This window comes from Bombyx mori, chromosome 28 (assembly GCF_030269925.1).
Source record: "Bombyx mori chromosome 28, ASM3026992v2".
Lineage (NCBI taxonomy): Eukaryota > Metazoa > Arthropoda > Insecta > Lepidoptera > Bombycidae > Bombyx > Bombyx mori.
Window position 1 is genome coordinate 8470176 of NC_085134.1, and position 24679 is coordinate 8494854.

General features: G+C 37.1%; 4 protein-coding genes across 4 annotated transcripts in view; 1 reads left to right on the top strand and 3 right to left on the bottom strand.

Moving 5' to 3' along the window:
- Nucleotides 1–4018, bottom strand: part of LOC101745127 (cleavage and polyadenylation specificity factor subunit 1) — a 32990-nt gene extending 28972 nt beyond the window's left edge. Inside the window, exons 1-5 of the mRNA XM_038021176.2 lie at nucleotides 3447–4018; nucleotides 2922–3142; nucleotides 2161–2334; nucleotides 1272–1435; nucleotides 137–276 (exon numbers count right to left, since the gene is read on the bottom strand). Of these exons, the coding sequence (XP_037877104.1) occupies nucleotides 137–276; nucleotides 1272–1435; nucleotides 2161–2334; nucleotides 2922–3142; nucleotides 3447–3609 (862 nt within the window). The 5' untranslated portion in view covers nucleotides 3610–4018. The remainder of the gene's footprint in view (nucleotides 1–136; nucleotides 277–1271; nucleotides 1436–2160; nucleotides 2335–2921; nucleotides 3143–3446) is intronic.
- A 2218-nt stretch (nucleotides 4019–6236) lies between these two features.
- Nucleotides 6237–8354, bottom strand: LOC134198646 (autophagy-related protein 13 homolog). The gene has a single exon (XM_062676832.1). The coding sequence runs from the start codon at nucleotides 8352–8354 to the stop codon at nucleotides 7092–7094; it is 1263 nt and encodes a 420-aa protein (XP_062532816.1). The 3' UTR covers nucleotides 6237–7091.
- Nucleotides 6237–11970, bottom strand: LOC101740494 (MIP18 family protein galla-1). The gene is made up of 3 exons (XM_004924282.5): nucleotides 11115–11970; nucleotides 10768–11031; nucleotides 6237–8477 (listed from the first exon to the last, which is right to left on the bottom strand). Exons 1-3 carry the CDS (start codon nucleotides 11257–11259, stop codon nucleotides 8380–8382), a joined length of 507 nt encoding a protein of 168 aa, XP_004924339.2. The 5' UTR covers nucleotides 11260–11970; the 3' UTR covers nucleotides 6237–8379.
- A 10796-nt stretch (nucleotides 11971–22766) lies between these two features.
- serpin-32 (serine protease inhibitor 32) lies at nucleotides 22767–23954 on the top strand. Its single transcript, NM_001146251.1, has one exon. The coding sequence runs from the start codon at nucleotides 22767–22769 to the stop codon at nucleotides 23952–23954; it is 1188 nt and encodes a 395-aa protein (NP_001139723.1).
- Nucleotides 23955–24679: the final 725 nt, after the last annotated feature.

Consider the following 24679-nt stretch of genomic DNA (forward strand, 5'->3'; position numbering starts at 1 on the left):
GGTCGAAGTCAAATCCAATTTTGAATTCTCGTCAAGTGTCTGTCTTAATCTGTGTCTAGTCGTTGTAGGTCTTATGTCAAAGAGGTTGCACGCCACGACAAAAGTCGTTCTATTTACAATACCCAAAGAGCCTCACCTAGTGGTTTCGGTACGGGCACGGCTTGGAGACAGTCGAAGGGCAGACCTGAGGTGGACCAGATGACCGGGTGCACCCGAGCTGACATGTTCAGACTGACGCCCGCCATCGCGCAGGTGTCGTTGCGAACCGCCGTGCGACTGTCGAGAGATCATGGCACGTTTATAAACAAGTTATTATTTTATAAGCTAGGTCATTAACTTCTCTATTATATGGAAGGGCAAGAAAAGTTTTATGCCTTGGTTCAGAAGTATACAGTCTGATAGAGAGCGGTCAGCAATGCTAATGACACAAACAAACCGCTGTCTACGGTGTCTGTGTTTTTTTTTTTATTGCTTAGATGGGTGGACGAGCTCACAGTCCACCTGATGGAAACGCATTACTGCTTCAGGGCGGAAATAGGCTGAGTGGTGGTACCTACCCGTGCGGACTCCCAAGAGGTCCTACAACCAGTGACTACGCAAATTATAATTTTGCGGGTTTGATTTTTATTACACGATGTTATTCCTTCACCGTGGAAGTCAATCGTGAACATTTGTTGAGTACGTATTTCATTAGAAAAATTGGTACCCGCCTGCGGGATTCGAACACCGGTGCATCGCTACATACGAATGCACCGGACGTCTTATCCTTCAGGCCACGACGACTGTCTAACTGTGTGTAAATAAACTCGTATTTGGAAAGTATTTCAATACAAAACTTTTTTGTTTGAATACAAAGCTAAAACCTTTGCACACTCATTTCTTAAAGATATGTTTTCAAACTGTATTATTAATTTTACGTTTACACATTTTATACACGAAAAATTAAGATTTTTTTTTATTCATTCGTATTTTTTGATGATGACAATTTTCACACAATATTCAGAAATACTTGAATACAGTTGAATAGAGGCATGATATTTATGCACTCTCCTTCTTTAGATTAAGCAAACAGTTCAACTGTTTCATTAGTGTGTATAATAAGTTCAAACACATACAATGTTAACCAATATCTGTAGTGCTAGATATGCTATTACTAATTACTATCAGAGAAACTAAAACATAGTCTTGCATGCTCCGTCAAATCTTTCAATCAAACACAGTCTTTCATTGCCTAACCATCAAACATCTCCACTTAAAGAAACGTTACATACCCAGGAAATGTTCTGACAGGCTCATAGAGCAGTAGCAAAGTAGGCTCGTAATAGCCATGCAAGAATTGTATGTCTAATATGTTATCAATCTTCTCGTCTAGGTCCTTGAGTATTATTATGTATGAGGCCAGTGTTGGTGCCCTGTTCATAGTATGAGCTGCTTGCTGAAAGGGAATAATAAAATCATTATTAGTACAATTATATCATACTTTTGCCATCTAATTTTACGATTTCGTTACACTATCCTTTTGACATAATGCAACGTTTAATTGAAAGAAGGTTTAAAAACACAAATAATTTTGACATGTAAAACGGATTTTGTTATAGGATTTCTTGTTTAAATTTCAATGGCCTTGGTTTTAAGCCGTTGAATCCAAACTTCCAGAGATCATCAACGTACAGTGGTAGTCAAGTAGTATGTTTCATATTCAGATATGGCAAAAGCCACAGCATTGAAATATAGATATTAGCTATAAAAAATAGCAAAATACCCACGAATACTTTTCTAAATGTGGGAAAATGTAAATATAAACTAGGTAAAATTGAATAGTAAAAGTTGCTATTAAATGCAAGTTTAAATATCATATTTAAACTATGTAATGTTGTTCTTATTATGTTTTATTATTTAATAAAGAACTTAAGCACATGTGTTCGGTAGCAAATCAGTTCATTGTGTGTCTGTCTTTATGCAAACCGCACTTAGCAATCCTTTTATTAAAAGGAGAACAAGTACCCTCACTAATACACTACAGTTCTATTTCTTGAAATTTCTTAAAGCAAAATCAAGGCAGCTATAAAGAGTATGTACTTATTAATATATGGCATTAAACAAATGTGTCATTTAAGCTGCTAGGATCATCTCTACATCAATTACCAGTTTCTTACGTACATTTTTCTTTGTGTCAGAGAGGGGTTTGGCCTCAAGAGGATCCCCTTCTTCAGAGGTAATGTCCTTCCTAAACGGAAGGACTGCAAGTTTCTTCCCATACAACAACATCACAGCACATCGGAACTCAGGATCTACTCTGATCCATGGTATATGAGGATGAGTTGTCCAACCGCCCTAAAAAATTCAAAGTTCAGTGTAGCAATTTAAATAATTTTTGAAGTCGTCATGGTCTAAAGTACTCTAAAAAAGGCGGGTACCAATTTTTCTAATACGTATTCAACAAATGTTTACGATTGACTTCCACGGTGAAGGAATAACATCGTGTAATAAAAATCAAACCCGCAAAATTATAATTTACGTAATTACTGGTGGTAGGACCTCTTGTGAGTCCGCATGGGTAGGTACCACCACCCTGCCCATTTCTGTCGTGAAGCAGTAATGCGTTTCGGTTTGAAGGGTGGGGCAGCCGTTGTGACTATACTGAGATCTTAGAACTTATATCTCAAGGTGGGTGGCGCATTTACGTTGTAGATGTCTATGTGCTTCAGTAACCACTTAAAATCAGGTGGGCTGTGAGCTCGTCCACTCATCTAAGCAAAAAAAAGAGTAATAATAATAATACACTTCTGAATACTATTACTAGCTCAGCTCAGGCCACAACCAAGCTAAGCATCATAATGCCAGCTCAGACAGCTTCTTTAAAGTTAATTTTCGTTAGGAAATAATTATACAAAAATCAGTTCAAATCTCAGTATACATACCTTCATATCATCCTCTTCAAAATAATGCATACTCAATGTCACCAAGTTATTGGTCTGTGGATCATATTGGAGCACAGATAGTTTAGCTTCTTTGAATGAAACCAACAGGATATCTCGACCAGAACTTTGACAGCGTACAGAAGCTAAAGACATCACATTACCCCATAATGTATATGTCGCTAAGCATTCCAACTTCATCTTCGGGGGAATCGGCTGACCGGCTGAAAAAGTATATAATGACATGAGAAAATGTTTTATTTTTATTTTAGTCAGACGTAGAAGCTGACGATTACACGGTGTTATTCATTCATGGCGACAGTAATTTGTGACCAGATGTTAATTAGGTATTGTATTGGAAAATTTTAAGCCAGGAATTCGGACACTGCTATAGTAACACAGCTCGAAATTAGTAAACCAAGATTCTATCATTTCAACAATAATTAGAACCGCATACTGAACATACAGTATATTTGCAGGGATATTATCTATTCTAGTTTTTAACAGAAAGCAGTTAAAAAAACAAACCTGCATTAATCTCTTTTGTGTGGCCTTCGGGCAGCAGCCTGAAGACCTTGATGATATTGGCACCGGCGGTGACCAGACAAACCTCGTCATTGTTAAAGAAATAACAGCTAACCGCGTGCTCTATACCAGTCGCTGGATGAGTCGTTCGACAAATCGAAAACATTATTCGTTAAACGTTCGATTTTGAGGTTATGAACTAAAACACTTTCAACACTAAAATCTGATATGTTTGCTTGAATCATTAATTTACAAACAGATAACAACAATCAAATATGGTCCTGATTTAACAAAATGCTGTTCAGTAACTCTAATTTAATCTGAGAAAAACATTGTATCAAACATCGTCGCTTTGTTGATGTCAGTTCTGAAACTTGATTTCTTTCTTACTATTTGAACTTGTTTTGTATATTTTAAATTAAAAGAATACGTTTAATTTTAACACAATAGTGTTTCGTGGTATAGATCCACGATGAACATTTGAATTGTTCAATATCGTTTTTATAAAACAAAAGAAGTTATTTGTGTGGTTTAAAAATTTAACTTGTTCCAGTTACCAGTTGTTTCCGAACGTTCCAAAATTGCAATCGGCCATAGATATTTTTTTTTGGTAAAAAATTTCCTTATTAAGAAAGGCAAGGGGATCTAAGCGCATCCAGCCTTGTCTGTTCTATATAATTTCTAAAATATCGGCCATAGATAATTCTAATTACCAAAGAATTATAAGAGTGTATGTGAATTATCTACGGTAAGAAGGTCTTTTTGATGTAAACGTAAGGATCTAAGTTGTATGAATTTGTAGCTACCGTCTATTCCGACAAAGACCTTCGCGATATCAAGGCTCACAGCGAGAAGCTCTAGGACCTTGGCTCTCCAAAGCTTCAGCCCACCTGTGGGTAAGATATAAAAGGTCCCCAGCTAAGCTACTGTAAAGGAAACCATACAATAGAGCCGGATACCGAGCTCAGTGGCAAAATTTTTGCCACGTTTCATGGTCTAAAGCAGTGATTCCCAAAGTGGTCTATATCGACCCCTAGGGGTCTATGACAACGTGCAAGAGGTCTACTTCTTCTTTTTCTCCACCTTATCCCACTATGTGGGGTCGGCACAGCTAATTTTTCTCTTCCATTCTCTTCTATCAGCCGTCATCTCAACACTCACTCCTCTCTCTCTCATATCGTCATTCACACACTCCATCCATGTCTTCTTCGGTCGACCTCTTCCCCCTCTACCTTTCACTACCATTTCCATACATCTCCTAGTCACATGCATCTTCTCTCTACGCATCACATGTCCATACCACGCTAACCGTCCGCTCCTTAATTTGTTGTTTACCGGGGCCACTTTCACACTTCCTCTGATATACTCATTCTTTATCTTATCCATTCTTGTTACTCCACACATCCATCTCAACATTCGCATCTCTGCCGCATGCACTCCTCTTTCATGCTTAACTTTCGTCGCCCAACACTCAGATCCATACAGCACGACAGGTCTAATGATCGTTTTGTAAATTTTGCCCTTGAGCTGAAGGGGCATTCTACGATCGCATGCTGTTGCAGAGACCTGTCGCCATTTCATCCAACCAGCGTTTATTCTATTTGTGACGTCCCGGTCTATGTTGCCGTCGTTCTGGAGTATAGAGCCGAGGTACTTGAAGTCAGAGCAGACTGGCAGGGATACACCATCTAAGGCGATTGGCGTGAAGTCTGAAGAACCACCAAAATCACAAAACATGTGCTTGGTTTTTGTTCGACTGATCTTCAACCTTTCTTTCCATTTTGCCAATCTCCTCTGTATCTCAGGCCCTTCCTCTCCAACGAGAACAATGTCGTCGGCGAACAGCATACACTAAGGCGCCTCTTCCTGTATGTCCGATGTTAGGGCATCCATTATTAGGATGAACAGGTAAGTGCTTAAAGCTGATCCCTGGTGTAAGCCTACCGCCACACTGAACTCGTCGCTATCGCCAGCTGCGGAGCGTACGTACGTACTAGCTCTACCGTACATAGCTCGAACAAGCACTGATAGTAGCTATTTACGTACATCATACTATCTTATAATATCAAGACATCATTAGCCGAGGAGATTTAAGATTAACCCTTACAACATTGACGCCAAATGTTGATAATTTATTATTAAAGCATCAGGTTCATCCTTCTCACTAAAAATATTGACTTATTGCTTATGTTATTTTATTTATAGTTTATTTTATGTTACGTATATTTTACATAACAGATACAAAATTTTATTTTGAGTAGTTTTAATTTTAATTCAATTAATAAGGTCTACCCAACACGGAAAAACATGGCAAGGGGACTACGACACAAAAAAGTTTGGGGAACTCTGGTCTAAAGGATAAGACGTCCGGTGCATTCGTATGTAGCAATGCACCGGTGTTCGAATCTCGCCAGCAGGTACCAAATCTTCCAATGAAATACGTACTTAAGAAATGTTCACGGTTGACTTCCACGGTGAAGGAATAAAATCGTGTAATAAAAATCAAACCAGTAAATTTGTAATTTCCGTAATTACTGGTGGTGGGACGTCTTGTGAGTCCGCACGGATAGGTAACCAATGCCCTACCTATTAGTCCAATGATGCGTTTCGGTTTGAAGTGTGGGGCAGGCGTTGTACTGTACAAACTGATACCTTAGAATTCTTGTCTCAAGCTGGATGGCATTTACATTGTAGATGTCTATGGATCCGATAACCCCTTAACACCAGTTGGGCCGTGAGCTCGTCCACCCATCTAAGCATTTTTTTTAACAGGTACATATTTCAAAAACAACGTTTTCTTTAAATAGGTAGTTTATTAAGAACTAACATTTTAACATACAAATCCATTTTGTTTCTATTCTAATAATCATAGGAATATTGTTTATATCATTCATTTACATCTCATCAGTCTTTGCCCAAAACATCTAAATCCCATCGCCTTTCCATTTTCACATTTTCACGTCCAAGAAGAATTGCCATTTAAAAAAAAAATACCAAATTGAGAATTTACATAATTGAGAATTTTATTTGTAAGTTTATCTCTTTTACAAATAAAATTCGTTTCTTAATAATTAAAAATAATGCTGGAGTAATTAAAGTAAATATTTGACGTATAATCCTATTTTTATTTGTATACGTTTTGTGTTCTATCCATTGACATATTGCACAATATTCTTTGTATATAGACCTTTGTTTGAAAAGACCTTTGGATATGGTTTTGACTAAGTACTTGGATGATGATATAAACACCACATCATTAGTCATTGTAGACCCTCATAAACATATATCAAATTTGGCAAATCTAATGCTATTTACTTGCTAAATACCAAGCTTTCTTATACCATGGTACATCAACTATAGCCATGTTGCTTTTGAATAAGATTGATCTGTATATCAATAACATAAAGAAATCCTCAATTCCCAGTAGAATGAAAAGATAACATTAAGACCGTCAGCAATGGCGAGTTTCTTGTTAGCGTAGTACGAATCACGCCAATTTTTATAATCACACTGTACTATTTTGGTAATTAAGAGTTACAGATTAAACGCTCCCACTCAAATCAATCTGCAATTTAAGGTTTTTTTTTTTAATTTAGCATCCTGGGACATGAAATGTCTTAATTTATATTTAAGACCCATAACCTATATTTAATTCCCACTCCACTCAGCCGATCTACACATGTCGGCCAACAATTCATCAAACTCAACAACTGAATTCTCATACAGCTCCAAATCTTTAGACAAATCTTCGTTGGTTAGTTCTACGTCTTCTAAAACAGGCTCTAAGCTTTTGTTCGATTGTGTTAGCTCATCTGTCAACTTCAAGTGTGGCGCATTAAAGAAATCTTTGTAAAACTCGGCTAGTTCTCGTATAGGATGTGTGTCAGCAAAAGGGAACAATAACAGTTTTATTGGTGGTTCGTTTTCGTGACGGAATCCAGAGAATTTCTTTGGTGGCATCTCTAAAGAATTCGGACTCTTTGATGCTGCACTGTCATCTAATTCTTGTGTGCTCTTAGACATGATTTCCTTTTCTTTAACAGGAGATACAGGCAATTTTTCAGGTCTGTAGTGATCAGGAATAGGAATTTTCGTGTAGAATTCTTCAAATGTCCTCTTAACTAAGGTTTCATCTACAAAAGCAGCTAAGCGTAAGGGCTTGTCCAAATCGATGGGTCCTGAAGGTTTCGACTCTCTTTTTTCTTCTTTCTTCTTTTTTGATTCAAATATGACATGTTTCGGACTCAATTCAAAGTGATCACTCTTTAATAACAATGCTTTGTTATTGTCTGAACGGTTAGGAGTTATTGAAAAATTTGTACGGTACGTTACCGAGAAGACTAAAGCACCTAATGGTGTTTTTAAGAGGCCGGCTTGAATAGTTTTCACTGAATCACCAAGAGCTTTCAATTTTGCCTCGCCACTGTAAACTCTGTAGAATATAGTGAATGATTCCAGTCTCTGTTTCCTTGACAAATGATATGCCGGTGTGATCCTTGTTATAGTTATAAGAGATTTTAACAATATGCCCATTCTAAAATACACTGTGTTCATTGCCTTCAATGATGTATCGAATTGGGTTTCGTCTAGCTGAAGAGTCCAGAGTTCTAGTACCATTTCATCTCCATCTTCTGTTTGAACAGATATTTCTACATGTAATTGTGATTTTATCGTCTCCAGTACACGATCCGAAGGTAAAGCATTCTTAGTTGCCTGATTTACTTCAGAGGAATCTGGTATCTGTAAATTAAACCAATCAGTGTCTGACGTCTTTGGTTTACTGTTAGGTTCTATTTTAACTCCTTTTCTAGACTCAACTATAACTTGTACTCCTTTGTACGCTAAAAACTTTGTGAATTTCGTGAATTCATTTTTGTCAGTTATATTCGAAAATGCGACTTCAGGTGCCATTTTAGAGAATTGTTGTTGGGTTGATTTACTCCTCTTCGGCTATGCAGTTTTCCACCAGGTTTCTTAGATTGGGATTCTCCATTGCAGCTGCAATCCTCTCCTTGTCGTTGATCTGCTTATTGACTATAAAAAAACAAATAATCTATTAAAAACAAAATAAATGTAATTACTATTATGGTTTAATGAATAAGGTGAGCACCATATTTACAATTCTTATATTCCAAGATTCTCTACAACTTTTTTACTATCTCTACCTCTACATTAAATTTGTAAAGTCATATTTTCTTTTTCAAGTATGGCAACCAATGCGGAAATAAAAGAATAATAATTAATATTGGCATAGATAGTTTTTTTTAACATCGGATCAGCAGAGAAGTTCTGGTCTACCTGAATTTAAGTGGAAACGATAGTCATAGGGCTGTGTCCACATCTCTGCTTTAAAACACCTACTTGTATCACACTATTTGGAAATATTTATGAGTCTGCTAACCCTAATCAATAATGTTTTGGCACAAAAGTTAATAAACATGTTGTATGTTTACAAACTATTATCACAATGTTGTTTCAAATATGACCTTCACAAACTGTGTCATGGTCTTTGAACCAAAAAAGTAATTTAATTTTTTCTTAAATTTTCTTGAACTATGCTGTGATTAATAAGATGGCAAACAATGTGTTTCAATGAAGTCTATATATATTATACGGTAGACTAAATGTACCTATATATATTGATCGTCATTTTATTTAATCACATAATGTGCTTAATTTGCATAAAGTAGAAGTCAGAATTTTGTATTATTACAGCTGTCACATTTTTCAGTATGTATGAAGTACACAATTTCAGTATGTGTGTAGTACCAGTAAGTATGAACATTTTGTTTACCCTATATGGTGGTATTTAACCATGCAGGGTCAGTTTTCTAGCTGTTGCTGAAAGACTCCAAAAATTCTAATTAAAAGTGGAAAACTCATAAACAACACCTTCATGACTGACCTGACAGTGTACTAGTCATCCCTCTGACTATTAAGCCGAACATTATGATTACTAGAACATTATTATATTGTATTATTATAACCGAACACTACTAATCGGAATGAAATTACAACAGAACAAATATGATTGCTGTTTCTAGACTTTATTAAGCTATATCAGTCAGTTCATTTGTCTGATGTTTTTCAAATTAATTTTAATAACTTTTTACTAGTTTACCACCATTAAGCCCCAATATTTTACTAATGCAACTACTACTGCAAATAAACATTTAACTCTCTTAGTAGAATAAAGACAAATTGTCTCATCGTTAACCTGATGAAGCTATTGTGGGTTATTAAGGAACGTAGCTAATTTTTTGTTTTGTTATCTGTAACAATCAAAGTACGGAAAAAAATCTAACCTCACTGTAAATAAGCTTATAAAAGAGTTGTGAGGTGAGTAGGTAATCTTTACTCTGATACACATTCCTCTAGAATTGTGGAATATTTGTAGTGAGCTAGTGGTGCATGTTGGATCACTAGTGATCTTGAGTGAACTACGATAACTGTAACTGTGGTTTTGAATTTTTTTTCCATGACAAGGTTAGTTCTTGATTTTGAATAAAATTTATGCATTTTTAGGGTTACACATTGATCTTTCATCAATATATAGCTCTGTGGATATCATAAAATATCGAAAATACTTTGTTCACATAATTCATTGGATACACATATTTAGAAGAAGAAAATAGCTTCGTGATAGATCACATTAATAAAGATTCAGAATAATCATCTCAGTACAATTTTTCTGATGATGATGCAGAAGCAGCAGAGCAGAAATGAACAAGAAGAAAGAGTTATAGTAGATGGAGAGATTGGCAGAAATTTATTCTTTGAAAAAAGCATTCTCTTGTAATTGATTTTTTTTTTAATATCTCAATTTGTTCAAAAGTTATGAATTTTTAATCAATGACTCCATTTTAAGGAGGTGGGTATGTTTATGATGATTAATAAAATCCTCATTTAATTTTTTTTAATCTTCATCGTGTGCTCAAGTTTAAGTATTCAAGAGTTTTCAGGAATTTAATCAGATTTTTTATTACAAATTACGTTTTCTAATGCATCTCAGGTCTTCAGTGACCCATGATAACCTGACAAGGTGCCAAAAAAAGTGATAACCTGATCGGGTTAATTTATTGTAAACATTATATTGGTAAATTATTTCACTATCTTGAACAGAAATAGATGTAAACATAAATAGTTATTAGCTTATATTATTAGTTAATAGCGTATATCATTGCTATTGATGTTAATAATATAATCATAAAATTATATTATTTTTGTATTAAATAGTGATGATTTTTTTTCCACTAAACTTTATAGTGCAATGCATTTTAGATCCAATGATACATTTTCTAAACTAACAAATTTCATCGCTTACTTTCATCTTCAGTGGTATGTGCCCCTTTCTTGATAAAAATGTCCAATTTCACAGGATGATGGATAGACCTTAATATTTTAATACGAATGCAAAGTCCGATTAGTGTGGCCAGCGAACAATGGGGCACTGTTGGATTATACTCCACACGTAAAACGGGCACTTTATCTGCAGTTGGTTCCTTCACAAAGATTCCTTCCTCGTACACGACCTTCAAGTCTTCAAGCGTATTTGGCTTTTCGGGGTCTCGAATTGTCCTCAAATAGTCTAAAACACACCACAGCACACATTAAACACGCAAATAACACAAAAAGTTCGTGCAAAACCACAAATTTATGTTGAAAACAAACCATATATTGTCTCTCTCAACTCATTCTCGTCTTTGTAGCCGAGCTCTTGTAATGTAGCACTTTTGTCCATATATGCGGGCTTAGCGACCTCCACTGGCTGTTTTGAAGAGTTGTTTAAAGATAGTTTGGAGAAAAATGATATCATATTATCGTTCAAATTAAAATTATCACGGGTCACGATTAAATGTCGGACATATTTATTTTTTGACAATTGTAATTGCTGACCTCCGTTTTTTTTTTCACTTGTATCTGCTATTGTGGCAATACTTTTAAGTCCATCTTAATTTTTTGTCGTCTTCAATAATGTTCTACAGAATTTACAGATAGTATTGACAATTTAAAGAACTTAAACTAATTTTACAACAATGCAAGTAACTTTGTCCATAAACGAAAGCCGGTTTACGAACGATAGTTTTACGTGATAACGCCATTAAGATAATTGTTCGAACTGTTAACTCTGACGTCACGTGAGTGGGAAAATAAAACAGAGGCGCTGGACGTAACTTCTCGAGATCCTCCAAAAAGTCCACTGAAAAAGTCTCCGTAAATAACCGCCATTTTACTGAGATTATATTTCATCCCATGTCATTTTATCTCATCTCATTTCATTTCATTTCATGCAATGCCATGTTTCATATTAATCAGCTTCATTTCATTTCACTTCATATTATCATTTTTCATATACAAAAAAGTGATAGTGCAATTTTCATCAAAATTTAAATTGTCTTAAATTAAAAATAAAACCTTTTAATTTAAAACTATTTTAATTTACCAGGACATAAAATCACTTAAAAAAAGACGCCACGCGAGAAGACAGATAAATGTGTCACAAGCCAACGCTTGGGCCGATCGTGCCTCTCTATCGTTTGTTCCGCGCTCTCGCTTGCGCGCTCAGGCTCAGAGGAACGTGACACTCTTTCGTGCGTGCAGGCGGCGTACATCGATTTAGACGTTAACACATCCAAAAACCATCAATAATTGATGTAGACAAACATTAGACAAAGCTTTAATGACTGAAACTTCAAGCTGGTGGCTTATTCATGACGCATTGCCAAAAGGAATGGATACCTCAAATGAGGCTACAGTATACAAAAAAAATAGGCCTTTTATTTTTATCTACATCCAAACAACCTTGAATCAAAATTAAGAGCCTGCATTCACCACTATATTGTCGCTAAACTACTACAATACATTTAATTTTTATTTCATTACCTACATAACGGTGTATCTTTTGCTTAATTGAATAAAAAAAGTTTGTTATCTGACGTGAAACACAGTTTTCTATTTAATAAAAGAAATATTCGTATTTTTTCATAGCCAGTGTATTCCGTCGTGTGGAAGCGTCGATATTAGTAATTGACTGTATTAGAAGATCTCAGGTACTTTACCATCAACATATTGTGATGGATCTATTTTGCATATTTTTATTAGCATAACTTATATCTAACTAACTGAATCTTTAATAAGGAGTAATTTTAACCGAATTAAGATTAACCTTGATAATTAATTAAAACCTTGACATCAAATGTTACGACTATTTATAAATTAGAGTTCTTAAAAAATATGTTACAATATATTGTAATAAAAAAAAATCATTTTTTTTACTTTTAGTTTCTACGATTTAGTTTGGCTTACTCTTGAAGTGTTTGTTTGTTTTTAAATTTATATTTATTCTAGCTGACAAGGCAAACGTGTTGTCTTAAATAAATTTCTAGAGAAATTCTAGTGTAGAAAAAAAAACCTAATTCAACCACATAATACCTCACAATAACAAAATAAAATTATTCAAAAAAATGTGTGCGTGTACTAGTGTACACACGTAAGAAGTGAAACTTGTTTATGGCCTTATTTTTCGAAAAATGATCTACATGCAACTTTCTAGAAATTGGTTAAATAAAGTTAAATTAGATAAAGTTTAAACAAAAGGATTTTATTATCATAGACATGAATACAAATAATACAATTATTTCACTTTACCTTTTTGCTACTAAGATTATTACAGCATTTTAATAATACATCTCTTTGATATCATAATACCCTGGTACTTTTCTTCCTATAAATTAATAATAATAGCACGGTCCACGTGGTGTTAAATGGGGTTCCTGAGGTTCGTGAAGTTTGACCCACCTTGAGACATGAGGTCGATTTCTCAAATCCGAAACCATGCTTCAGAACATACCGCCGTTAATTATTAATAAATCTCTTTGCTATCATAATACCCTGGTACTTTTCTTCCTATTATTTTACGTAATAACAGTAATAAATAGCACGGTCCACGTGATATTATTAAGTGGGCTCCCTGAGATTATTGGAATTACAAAATGATTTCCGTAATCCACCTGGAGACATGAGGTCAATTTCTCAAATCGGAATCCATACTTCAGAACATACAGCCGTTAATTAATAAAGAAGGCTGTACGTCAGAGTAAAGTTATAATAATACATCTCTTTGATATCATAATACCCTGGTACTTTTCTTCCTATTATTTTACGTAATAACAATAATAGCACGGTCCACGTGATATTAAGTGGGTTACCTGGGATTATTGCAATTACAAAATGTATTCCGTGACCCACCTTGAGACATGAGGTCGGTTTCTCAAATGCGCATCCATACTTCAGAACATACAGCCGTTAATTAAAAGATGGCGCGTAACGGAAAAATGTGACGCGTAACCGAAAAATGTGACGGTAAATTTTTTTCCAACGCCGATAAGGAAGTTTCACTTCAAAAAAAAAAATTTTTGTACTGGACATACTTAGGGGTATGAAAATAGATGTAGCCGATTCTCAGACCAACTGAACATACTATTGATACACAAATAAAACCAAAAAAATCATGGCTGGCAAGCTACGAATGGCTGAAAAATGTATAGTGAGTAAGACAGGAGACCGGCTTCGTCCTCATCCCTACTACGTGATGTTTGCTGGATGAGTGGTGACACCTAGCGGGGATAACTGATCGATTGATTGTTGATCAGTAGTCGACCGGCGAGGGCAGGAGATCAAATTGAATTTAAAAGAAAATCATAATTAAAGTAACTTGAAATTATAAACTCTGAATAAGAATTTTTTACTGGTGGTAGGACCTCTTGTGAGTCCGCGCGGGTAGGTACCACCACCCTGCCTATTACTGCCGTGAATCAGTAATGCGTTTCGGTTTGAAGGGTGGGGCAGCCGTTGAAACTATACTGAGATCTTAGAACTTATATCTCAAGGTGGGTGGCGCATTTACGTTGTAGATGTCCATGGGCTCCAGTAACCACTTTACACCAGGTGGGCTGTGAGGTCGTCCACCAATGTAAGCAATAAAAAAAAAAAGAATTTATCGTACTACAATTATTTGATTGCCATCTTGCAACCTTATTGCGGACCTGTGCATAGAATAAAAAAAAAAAATCGGGATGGAAAAATAGGGGTTGATCGAATAAGAATGTAATATTGAGAGTAATATGAAATTTTATATTTTAAGTCATGACAAAAAAAAAACAAAATTCTTGCAAAAAAAATTAAAGTTTTTAATTATCAAATAAAAAATAAGGGTTGATCGTAGAGGGGTGAAAATTTAGGGTTGTATGTATTTTTGTAGGCTGTATTATAAAAAAATAAGAATAAAAAAAATTGTCTAAAAAATTAATAAAAAAATTTCGAGGTTACCCTTACCATTCAGGGGGATAAAAAATAGATGTTGTCCGATTCTCTACCCTGGCCGATATGCACGCTAAGATTCACGAAAATCGGTCGAGCCGTTTCGGAGGAGTTCAATCACGCACACCGTGACACGAGAATTTTATATATTAGATTGATGAGGTCTGCGCTCTGTCCAGCACCTATCCGTCCGCGTGTACCTGGAAAGCCCCCTAGACTACAAGGGAATAGATAGGGAAAAAAACCCTCAAATGACGGTTCGTGAATGTGGTCCAAACAGAACCAAAAAGCTCTCAGACCCTACTCTCGAGCTCATGGAAGAACTTCACGGAATGGTTTTGCAGTTTTCAGAATCATCATTATCCTGCCCTTCTCCCAGTTACCTGGGGTCGGCGCAACATGTTTTCTTTTTCCATACTCTTCTATCATATACCATTTCTTCGCTCACTCCTCTCTTACCCATATCGTCTTTCACGCAATCCATCCATTTCTTCTTAGGTCTACCTCTTCCTCTATATCCTTCCACATTCATAGTTAACGTTTTCTTACCAACCTCATTTTCATTTCGTCTCATCACATGTCCATACCATCCCAAACGCGCACTTCTCAGCTTCTCTGTCACAGGTGCCACTCAAAAAAGATCTCTGGATCTCTGGATGTGTGTGTATCACTGTGGATGATCGCAGCGGTTCTAGGTAGTATGGATGAACTCTACTCTGATGGCTGGTGGTGAGATAGTAAAAAAGAGATGAGGGGTTTATATTCTATCTTCTGTTATAACCACTGAACCATGCATCCGATTGACTTGAAACTTGGTATCCATGTAGAATATACATGTACTTAATGGTTGGGCTATATTTATATGAGTGTTGGACTCACTAATAATAATGACAATAAATAATAATGTTAATTTTAAATGCCCAGCAAAGCGGACGAGTACGGCTAGTCTCCAATAATTCCTCAAATCACTCCCCATGGAAGATACAGTACAAAATACAGAGAGACCCCAAGTACATTCGCAGAGCCACAGGTTCTAAACGATCCGTGAGAATGGGCTTATCGACAATCCGAACGGCCCTCTTCTGTATAGAGTCAAATGGAAGTAACTGGTGTTTGGGAGCCTCAGGCAAGGCGTGGGAGCAATAATCCAAGCGAGGCCGGACTTATATACTGTATATGCGTTTATATATAATATATAAATAATAAGCACCTAGACAAAGAGCAGACAAACCTGTTTATCACATAGTATTCGCCCCGGGTCGAAAACGAACCCACGACCTTCGGCGCAACAGTCAGGAGCGCTTACTACTGCACCAACAAGCCAGTCGTAAGTCATAAAACAAAGCAAAGCTCAACTAGTCTTTACTAATATTATAAAGAGGAAAGATTTGTTTGTTTGTTTGTTTGTATTGAATAAGCTCCGATACTAATGAACCGATTTAAAAAAAAATCTCATTATTTTGAAGCTACACTATTCCCGAGTGACATAGGCTATAATATTTTTTGAAAAAAATTAGGGGTCCTTACTAAAACTCCAATAATGTAATCCATAGTGTAAAAAATTTACCCAAAAAATTATTTACATCACGTGTCCTGCGAAAACTATTGATGATAGAATAAAATAATTTGCTAGAAGTTTGTAGAACACATTATTATTCACAAAAAGTGTCGCGACAGCATATATCTAACTATTATAGCTATGCCGCAATAAGTGTTCTTTTATTTAAAAAAATAAAACAACGAAATTTTTGTTAAAGTCCCGAGCGGAGCCGGAGCGGCCTGCTAGTTAACATACAAAGATGACGTGAACAATAAACTCGCAAGCTCACTGTCTCTCCATTGTACGAACGAACAAAATACAAAACAATAAATCAATTTTCATTAATTTGGCTACAACGTTAATTGTATCGGAACGTTTTTCTAAAGATACAAGCTAATCAATAAAGTTATTTCTTTAATTGTAGTTCGTTGATCTCATAACTATTTCGTTTAGTTTTAAATATTCACCGTCCATACTTTTTAATATCTATACTTAATATTATAAAGAGGAAAGATTTGTTTATTTGTTTGTATTCGAAACTACTGAACCGATTTGAAAAATTCTTTCATTGTTTGGAAGCTACACTATTCCCGAGTGACATAGACTATAATCTTTTTTAAAAAAAATTTAGGGATCCTTACTAAAACTCCAAAAATCTAACCCAAGATGTAAAATATTACCTATATTATTCTTTTTTACATAGCGTGCGCTGCGAAAACGAATGATTAAAGAATAAAATAATGTACTACGACTTTGTAGACATTATTATTTACACATTATTATTTACAAAAAGTGTCGCGACAGCATATATCTAACTATTATGGTTATGCCGTAATAAGTGTTCTTTTATTTAAAAAAATAAAACAGCCGGAGCGGGCCTTTAGTTATTAATGTGATGGTTGGTTTTGTTATCATTCTTTCACGTCGAAACAAAACAACGGACTGATATAATTTCTTTTAGAGTGATAGTATTAGAACAGAAGAGTGACATAGACCACCATTTAGCGAAAAAAAATCTCATTTCCACGGGAAGATGCACTATTCTTGACAACAGAGGCGAAGTGGCGCGAAGCAGCTAGTAAATTCTAAAGATTCTACAATTATTCCTACTATAATAAAACATGGTTTTCAAGACATAACGTAAGATATAATAATGATAGGTGGTAAAATAAATAATAGTTTAAAAGAACTAACAAATACGCTTTTATAGCAAATCCTACTAAAAAATAGAAAATAAATTTGTAAAAAAGCGTGGGGTGCATGGTATCAGTAGTTAATATAAATATTTTATGAACAGATATGAGTAGAAGGGTTATTTTGATAATATCCTGAAAAGCACCCCACGCTTTTTTACAATAAAATCATTTTTTCTTACACTACTTTTAATTCAAATTTATTAAAATTTATTTGCTATTTTTTAGTAGGATTTGCTATAAAAGCGTATTTTGTTAGTTTTTTTAAACTATTATTTATTTTTCATTTTTTAGTTGAATTTAGTTGTCATCGGCCCTTAATAAGTATACAAAATTTCGAGTTAATCCGACGTTTTGAAGGGGGTCAAAATCATGGTCAAAGATACCCTTACAAACATACATACGTCTGAAGCTAATAAAAGCGTAATAAAAATGACAATGTGTTCGAAGTATAATTCAAATAATAGCATATGGAAAAGAAGGTTACAACACTCCTCCCCATCTACATCTCGTTGATCAGACGGCGGGGTGCCTGTATACGTCGATTACTTCGACGCGAAGCAATTGGCACAGGAGTGGAGACCGGAGCATGTGGGGAGTATTTTTTACTGGTGGTAGGATCTCTTGTGAGTCCGCGCGGGTAGGTACCACCGCCCTGCCCATTTCTGCCGTGAAGCTGTTAATGCGTTTCGGTTTGAAGGGTGGGGCAGCCGTTGTAACTGTACTTGAGGCCTTAGATCTTATATCTCAAGGTGGGTGGCGCATTTACGTCGTAGATGTCTATGGGCTCCAGTAACCACTTAACACCAGGCGGGCTGTGAGCTCGTCCACCCATCTAGCAATAAAAAAAAAAGTATAACTTCGAATGCTGTGAAGGTGAATTTGGAAAAACTGGTACATTTGTAGGCGACTGCGATGTAGGTAATGTTTCTGTTGCCGAATCCCAATAGAGGCTAAGGTTTGAGTTCGTTTAGGACAGTATATACTGGTGAGGCGGCGCAAGGTGGCTCCTGTGCACCGCTCACGGTGTGTCTCCGAGACGACGTCCTGCGGGATTTTCCCGGGGATGGAGTGTCGTCCTATTAACAGGATGGGTACCGGCGACGGCGAGCCTTCGGCGCGCACTGTGCGGTACCGTGGGTTTCGTGGAGTCGGAGTGGTGGGGCTCGATGGGGTTTAGTCGGTAGTCGTTCTGCGGGGCAAGTGCTTCGCGCGCCTTTTTCAAGGCGTAGACTCCTCTGAGAAATTGGAGGAGGTGAAGGACCTCGGCCCTTCTCTTCTCCCCTTCTTCCTCTCAGGAGGCGCCGGAGTCCGACATAACCCGGTCCGTTACCCCCCTCGACCGGGTATCCGTAAATGGATTCCCCAGCGTTTATATACTAGAATTTTTCTGCATCGGTCTGTTGCAGTAATTATCCCTTCTGACTGCTGGATAGACGGTCGTAGGTTTTAAAACATCTTCCAAAGATTCCTGTTATGAATATTTTTATTTGATATTTGTCCGGGTGCTTAAAATCTATAAATATAAGCCTGTATATCTGCTACTTATAGTACATGAATCCTAATTTGGGATTTGATAACCGACTGTGACTTGCACTCGGTTATTGCTACAGTGCCATTGAGACAACGACCTCACATCGGAAGGTGGTAGGCGACATTAATTCAATCCACAATAAATCTGTGGTGACGCTCAAGCCTTTAGTTCCAGGGCTCAATTACGGTTTAAAAAAAAACACGATGACATAATATTGACGTATTTAGAACGTTATTCATTGTGGTAATAGATTTTTATGCAAACATTATTCATGTATGCTGATAGGAGTGATAAGTGACAGTTAAAGTTATGCCATACCATACCTCGCATGCGGGATGTTTAGGTTGTCGAGTAACTTAGCGAATATAATAAAAATATAAAATTAATCATCCTTTGCCGAGACTTTCCGAATGGAGTTCGAAATACATCATCAAAATTCTTATTTAAAGTTACCATATAAAAAAAAAACAATAAAATCGTTATTTCGTGGTCTCCCTCATGTTACTAAAGGCTTCTAAAGCCATAGATGTTATTTATGAGTCTAAGTCTAGTCTAAGTAAAGTGGCCCCCGTAAGCAACAAATTAAGGAGCGGACGGTATGGACATGTGATGCGTAGAGAGAAGATGTATGTGACTAGGAGATGTATGGAAATGGTAGTGCAATGTAGAGGTCGACCGAAGAAGACATGGATGGAGTGTGTGAATGACGACATGAGAGAGAGAGGAGTGAGTGTTGAGATGACGGCTAATAGAAGAGAATGGAAGAGAAAAATTAGCTGTGCCGACCCCACCTAGTGGGATAAGGTGGAGAAAAAGAAGAAGTCTAAAGCTGTTTCAATATTAACTATCAAACCATCAGCTGTATCATAACGATTTTTTCTACGAATAAAATATATTTGTCGGATATCTGAAAACAGCGGATTGAACAAGCGATTTTCTTTGACCTATGATGATGAATGACCTTTATAACATTTTCTCTGATAGTGAAGTCGTTGTGGCCTAAAGGATAAGACGTCCGGTGCATTTGTATGTGGAGATGCACCGGTGTTCGAATCCCGCAGGCGGGTACCAATTTTTCTAATGAAATACGTACTCAACAAATGTTCACGATTGACTTCCACGGTGAAGGAATAGCATCGTGTAATAAAAATCAAACCCGCAAAATTATAATTTGCGTAATCACTGGTGGTAGGACCTCTTGGGAGTCCGCACGGGTAGGTACCACCACCCCACCTATTTCCGCCGTGAAGCAGTAATGCGTTTCGGTTCGAAGGGTGGGGTAGCCGTTGTAACGATACTGAGATCTTAGAACTTATATCTCGAGGTGGGTGGCGCATTTACGTTGTAGATGTCTATGGGCTCCAGTAACCACCAGGTGGGCTCGTCCACCCATCTAAGCAATAAAAATAAAAAGAATTGAGACTAAAACCTCATGTCTCAAAGTCTTTAGGGTCATTCACGTTGATGTGTGTAGGCTCCGTTGACCACTTAACTTAAGTGCGACTTGGGTTTATTCGCTAGTCTGTACAATAAAAAAATATGAGGAAATCCTAATGTCAAATAAAAAAACAAATAAAAAAAAACGAATGTGTACTGAATAAAATTTCAATTCTGTTCTTTTATTATAAAAAGTATGTAACCAATAATCACACATCTAAAAAACATAGGCCTCGTATTAACACCTACTTTCAAAATCACAACTATAATAATTTTGTAACGATTTAAATTCATTAAGACTAACATTATTGTTAATTACTAAACAAAATGTTAACCTAAGATGCGGATGCGATTAACCATTAAAGATACACGCGGATGCAAAACTTATTAAAGAATACGAATAAACAATATTTGTATCGAAGGATGAAAGGATATTCCGTTTTTAAGCGAATCTTTGTAATTCAAAGTGCGCTTATTTGATACAAGCAAACAAACAAATATTTCCTCTTTATAATATTAGTAGTATAGATTACTTTATTATATTTTGGGAAGATATATACGACAAAGGGAAGATCTTCCACCGAGCTGGTGATATTTCTCGGTAGACCGACGGTCCGAATGTTGTTGTTCGGAACTTGTATATATGCGCTTTATCTTGAAAATGTCGTAAGCGAGATTCAGGCATCTGTCAATTATCTTGCGTTGTATGATGGCTACCCGCCACATCAGGCCCCTCCGAGACTGGAGGTAGTGTCGTTTTTAGTTAGCGTTGTCCGTGCTGAGATTAGCTTGCAAGGGCCAGTGCTGCTCGAAGCCTGCGGTGAGTCGAGGCTGAGCTTGAATGCTGCGTGCGTGTCGCCAGTAGTCCATGTGATGCAGAGCTGCCACGCCGGAGATGTGTGACCCCAAGCGTTGATGATCCGGTCGTGGGCTGCGATGAACTGTAGCGGCGTGATGAGGCAGTGAAGTTGCGTGCCGTAGGACCAGGAAGCGCGGTGAGTCGGCTGCGATGGTCCTGTTGAGGCTGCGATGCTGGCTTGCTGTGGGACGACTGTCAATGACGTGCTTTTATCTGCGAGAATGCGGGGATTGTGGTAGCCGAAGTTCTTGATGCGCTGATGATGAATCAGAAGGTTGCGTGTTCACATCACGTCGGAGGTCACCAGTTTGGGAAGCTTAACGACAAAGGGAAGATCTTCCACCGAGCTGGTGATGTTTCTCGGTAGACCGACGGTCCGAATGTTGTTGTTCGGAACTTGTATATATGCGCTTTATCTTGAAAATGTCGTAAGCGAGATTCAGGCATCTGTCAATTATCTTGCGTTGTATGATGGCTACCCGCCACAATATCATCAATAGTTTTCGCAGCGTACGCGATGTAAAGAATATTTTAGGTAATTTTTTTACACCTTGCGTTACATTATTGGAGTTTTAGTAAGGATCCCTAATTTTTTTCAAAAAAGATTATAGCCTATATTATTATCACTCGGGAATAGTGTAGTTTCTAAACAGTGAAAGAGTTTTTCAAATCGGTCCAGTAGTTTCGGAGCCTATTCGAAACAAACAAACAAATCTTTCCTCTTTATAATATTAGTATAGATTAGCATCAACAATTCGATGATTTTAATTGAACTTCAATTAGGTTTATGCAAATCAAATAGCTGAAGAAGTTTTTGAAGTGAAACTTCTTTAGGATCGTTGTGATTTCAAACTCGATGAAACGAAAAAATAAGTCCATAGAGACACAAACACATAAATGTATAGGATTCAGCCGGCGAGAGAATGAGATAGAACACATTAGACGTTCTCGGTCTCCTCTTTGTGCGATTCTTCGTAGCATCCCCACTATCGTCTACTAAACATCGTCCATATGTATGCTCCTGTGTAGTGGGATAGTCAGTATATCTATATCTTATTTATAAGTTTCACTTCTACCGTGCGTGACTTGCACACGCATACACACACACACACTTTTTTACGATATATTTTTTACAAGTTTTAAACTTTTAAATGGCTATCGTGGTGCAAGTTGTAAAGTTGCAAAATTGTCGCAAACCAACTTACACCTCTCGACATAGAATTTTAACTGTTAAAAATATTAATTTAACGTAATAAGATTATGTATATGTGGGGCTGGCTCTCGTCCTATAGACACGGCTTTGGCGGCATAGTATTTTAAATCCGACGCGATACGTTTCTTAACTCAGTTAATTCAAACACATTGCGAGCGAAACACGTGAGAACGAAACCCCAAACGAATCGATAGAATCAGTTCTGTATTGTGCTCGCAACTGTGCAGTATGTGGAAGATTGCGTTGACCTTGGCGGTCGTCGTTACATCCGCGCCTCTCGACAATGCGGACTATTCGTCTATAAACACATTCGCATTGCGACTATTGGATCACACTTATGCGTTTCAAGAAGCATTTGGCGTTAAAAACATTGCAATATCACCCCTATCGATTTGGAGCGTGTTCTCGTTGCTGGCGGAGGGTTCGTCTGGAGACACGTTCATGGAATTGCTAAACGCTTTGCAATTACCGAACGATTTAGCCGCGACGCAAACGCTCCATCTGGCCGCCCGCGGTATCTTCAAGTCTACGTCCAGAGACCTTATCCTGAAGGGTCAATCGGTCATGCTCTCCGATTGCTCATTGGAGATCCACCCGGAGTTCTGTGAGCTCGCTAATCTGTACAGCACGGATATATACACGGTCGACCCGAGAAACACGACCAAACTTGCGGCCGATATAAATTATTGGATATGCTTGGCGACAGAAGGAAGAATACTGAATTCGGTTAAACCGCAAGATTTGGAGAACTTAAGGATGGTCCTTGTTGATGCGTTGTATTTTAAAGCGAATTGGAAGTATCCTTTCGATCCGACCCAGACGAAGGAAGAAGCGTTTTATAATTCCCAAGGACAAGTCGTTGGTTCTGTCAATATGATGTACCACAAAGCACCGCACAACCTAGCGGATTCCCCACGAATCGGCGCTCAAGTCTTAGAAATGACTTACGGAAAAGACGAAGAATTTTCAATGCTGATCCTTGTGCCTTTCGACGGAATGCCAATCAAGAAGCTGCTAAACAACTTGGCAACACAGCCGATGGATTGGCTCGAAGACTTCAGACTTGATGACCCCCCAAAAGTGGACTGCTACGTTCCACGTTTTAAAATATCATCGCAATCGGACATGGTAACTCCTCTAAAATACACAGGGATACATTCTATATTCGATGGGCAGAAAGCCGAGTTACCGGGGGTGTCTACAAGTCCGCTCTTTGTGTCATCGGCGATCCAGAACGTAGATTTGGAAGTTACAGAAGAGGGTACCGTGGCGGCTGTGGCCACCGTGGTCGGATTAGAAGACAGGATATTAGGGCCCAGGATCGAGGTGAATAAAGAGTTCGTCTTTCTGATCGTGGACAGAAGGACAAACTTAATAGTGTTCTCTGGCGTCTACGGCGACCCTACAACTGTTTAGTCTGATAAATTTTAAATCATGTAACTCAATATCGTTAAGTTATTATATTCATTCAAGAAACAACGTGACCATTTTTTTAGGCTATCTCTAAATGTCGTATTTTATACGCAGGTTTATACGTCTTTAATACATGGCCATACATACGTGGTTACAGCGTAGTTTTAACGTATAATAATTAAAAACACACAGTAATAACAATGATTACATTTCTTATTCACTCTTGTCACTCTTGACAGAGTTGTCTTGTTCGTCATGTAGTGTTGCAAGGGGTAGACTTGATGCATTGATTACTGGTGGTAGGACCTCTTGTGAGTCCTTGAGTTGTTAGGTCTCCTTCGGAGGCGCTCGGGTAGCTGTTAGCAAATCCCACCCCTCCTGGCTGAATCTTTGTTCGCCTACCTGTCCTAGTGAAACTGGAAAGGCCTCAGGACCACCAGTAATCCTTCAATCATAAAAAAAATACATTTCTATGACGTATGAATAAAGGTCGCCCATATTGTTTTTCCTTAAATGTTAATGGTTCTCATTGGAGCAAAATTAAGTGATACATTTTTAATTTAACTTCAATGGTGTCATTTACCATACAAAATAATCTATGACAATTTCATTGCAATGAATGTTACTTCAAATTACGAAATTAAAAACTTTATTTACAATACAATTATGAATAGTTGTAAGCAAATATTTCAAAAGATTTGATGCGAGTCCTATAGGTAAATGATTGC

Bases quoted from the DNA above. Each gene is read 5' to 3' on its own strand.
- LOC134198646 (XM_062676832.1), bottom strand. From the start codon at position 8,354: ATGGCACCTGAAGTCGCATTTTCGAATATAACTGACAAAAATGAATTC.
- LOC101740494 (XM_004924282.5), bottom strand. From the start codon at position 11,259: ATGATATCATTTTTCTCCAAACTATCTTTAAACAACTCTTCAAAACAG. The intron at 11,032-11,114 runs GTTTGTTTTCAA...GGTGTGTTTTAG, and splicing joins GTTGAGAGAGACAATATATG to ACTATTTGAGGACAATTCGA. The intron at 8,478-10,767 runs GTAAGCGATGAA...GTTTTTTTATAG, and splicing joins ACATACCACTGAAGATGAAA to TCAATAAGCAGATCAACGAC.
- serpin-32 (NM_001146251.1), top strand. From the start codon at position 22,767: ATGTGGAAGATTGCGTTGACCTTGGCGGTCGTCGTTACATCCGCGCCT.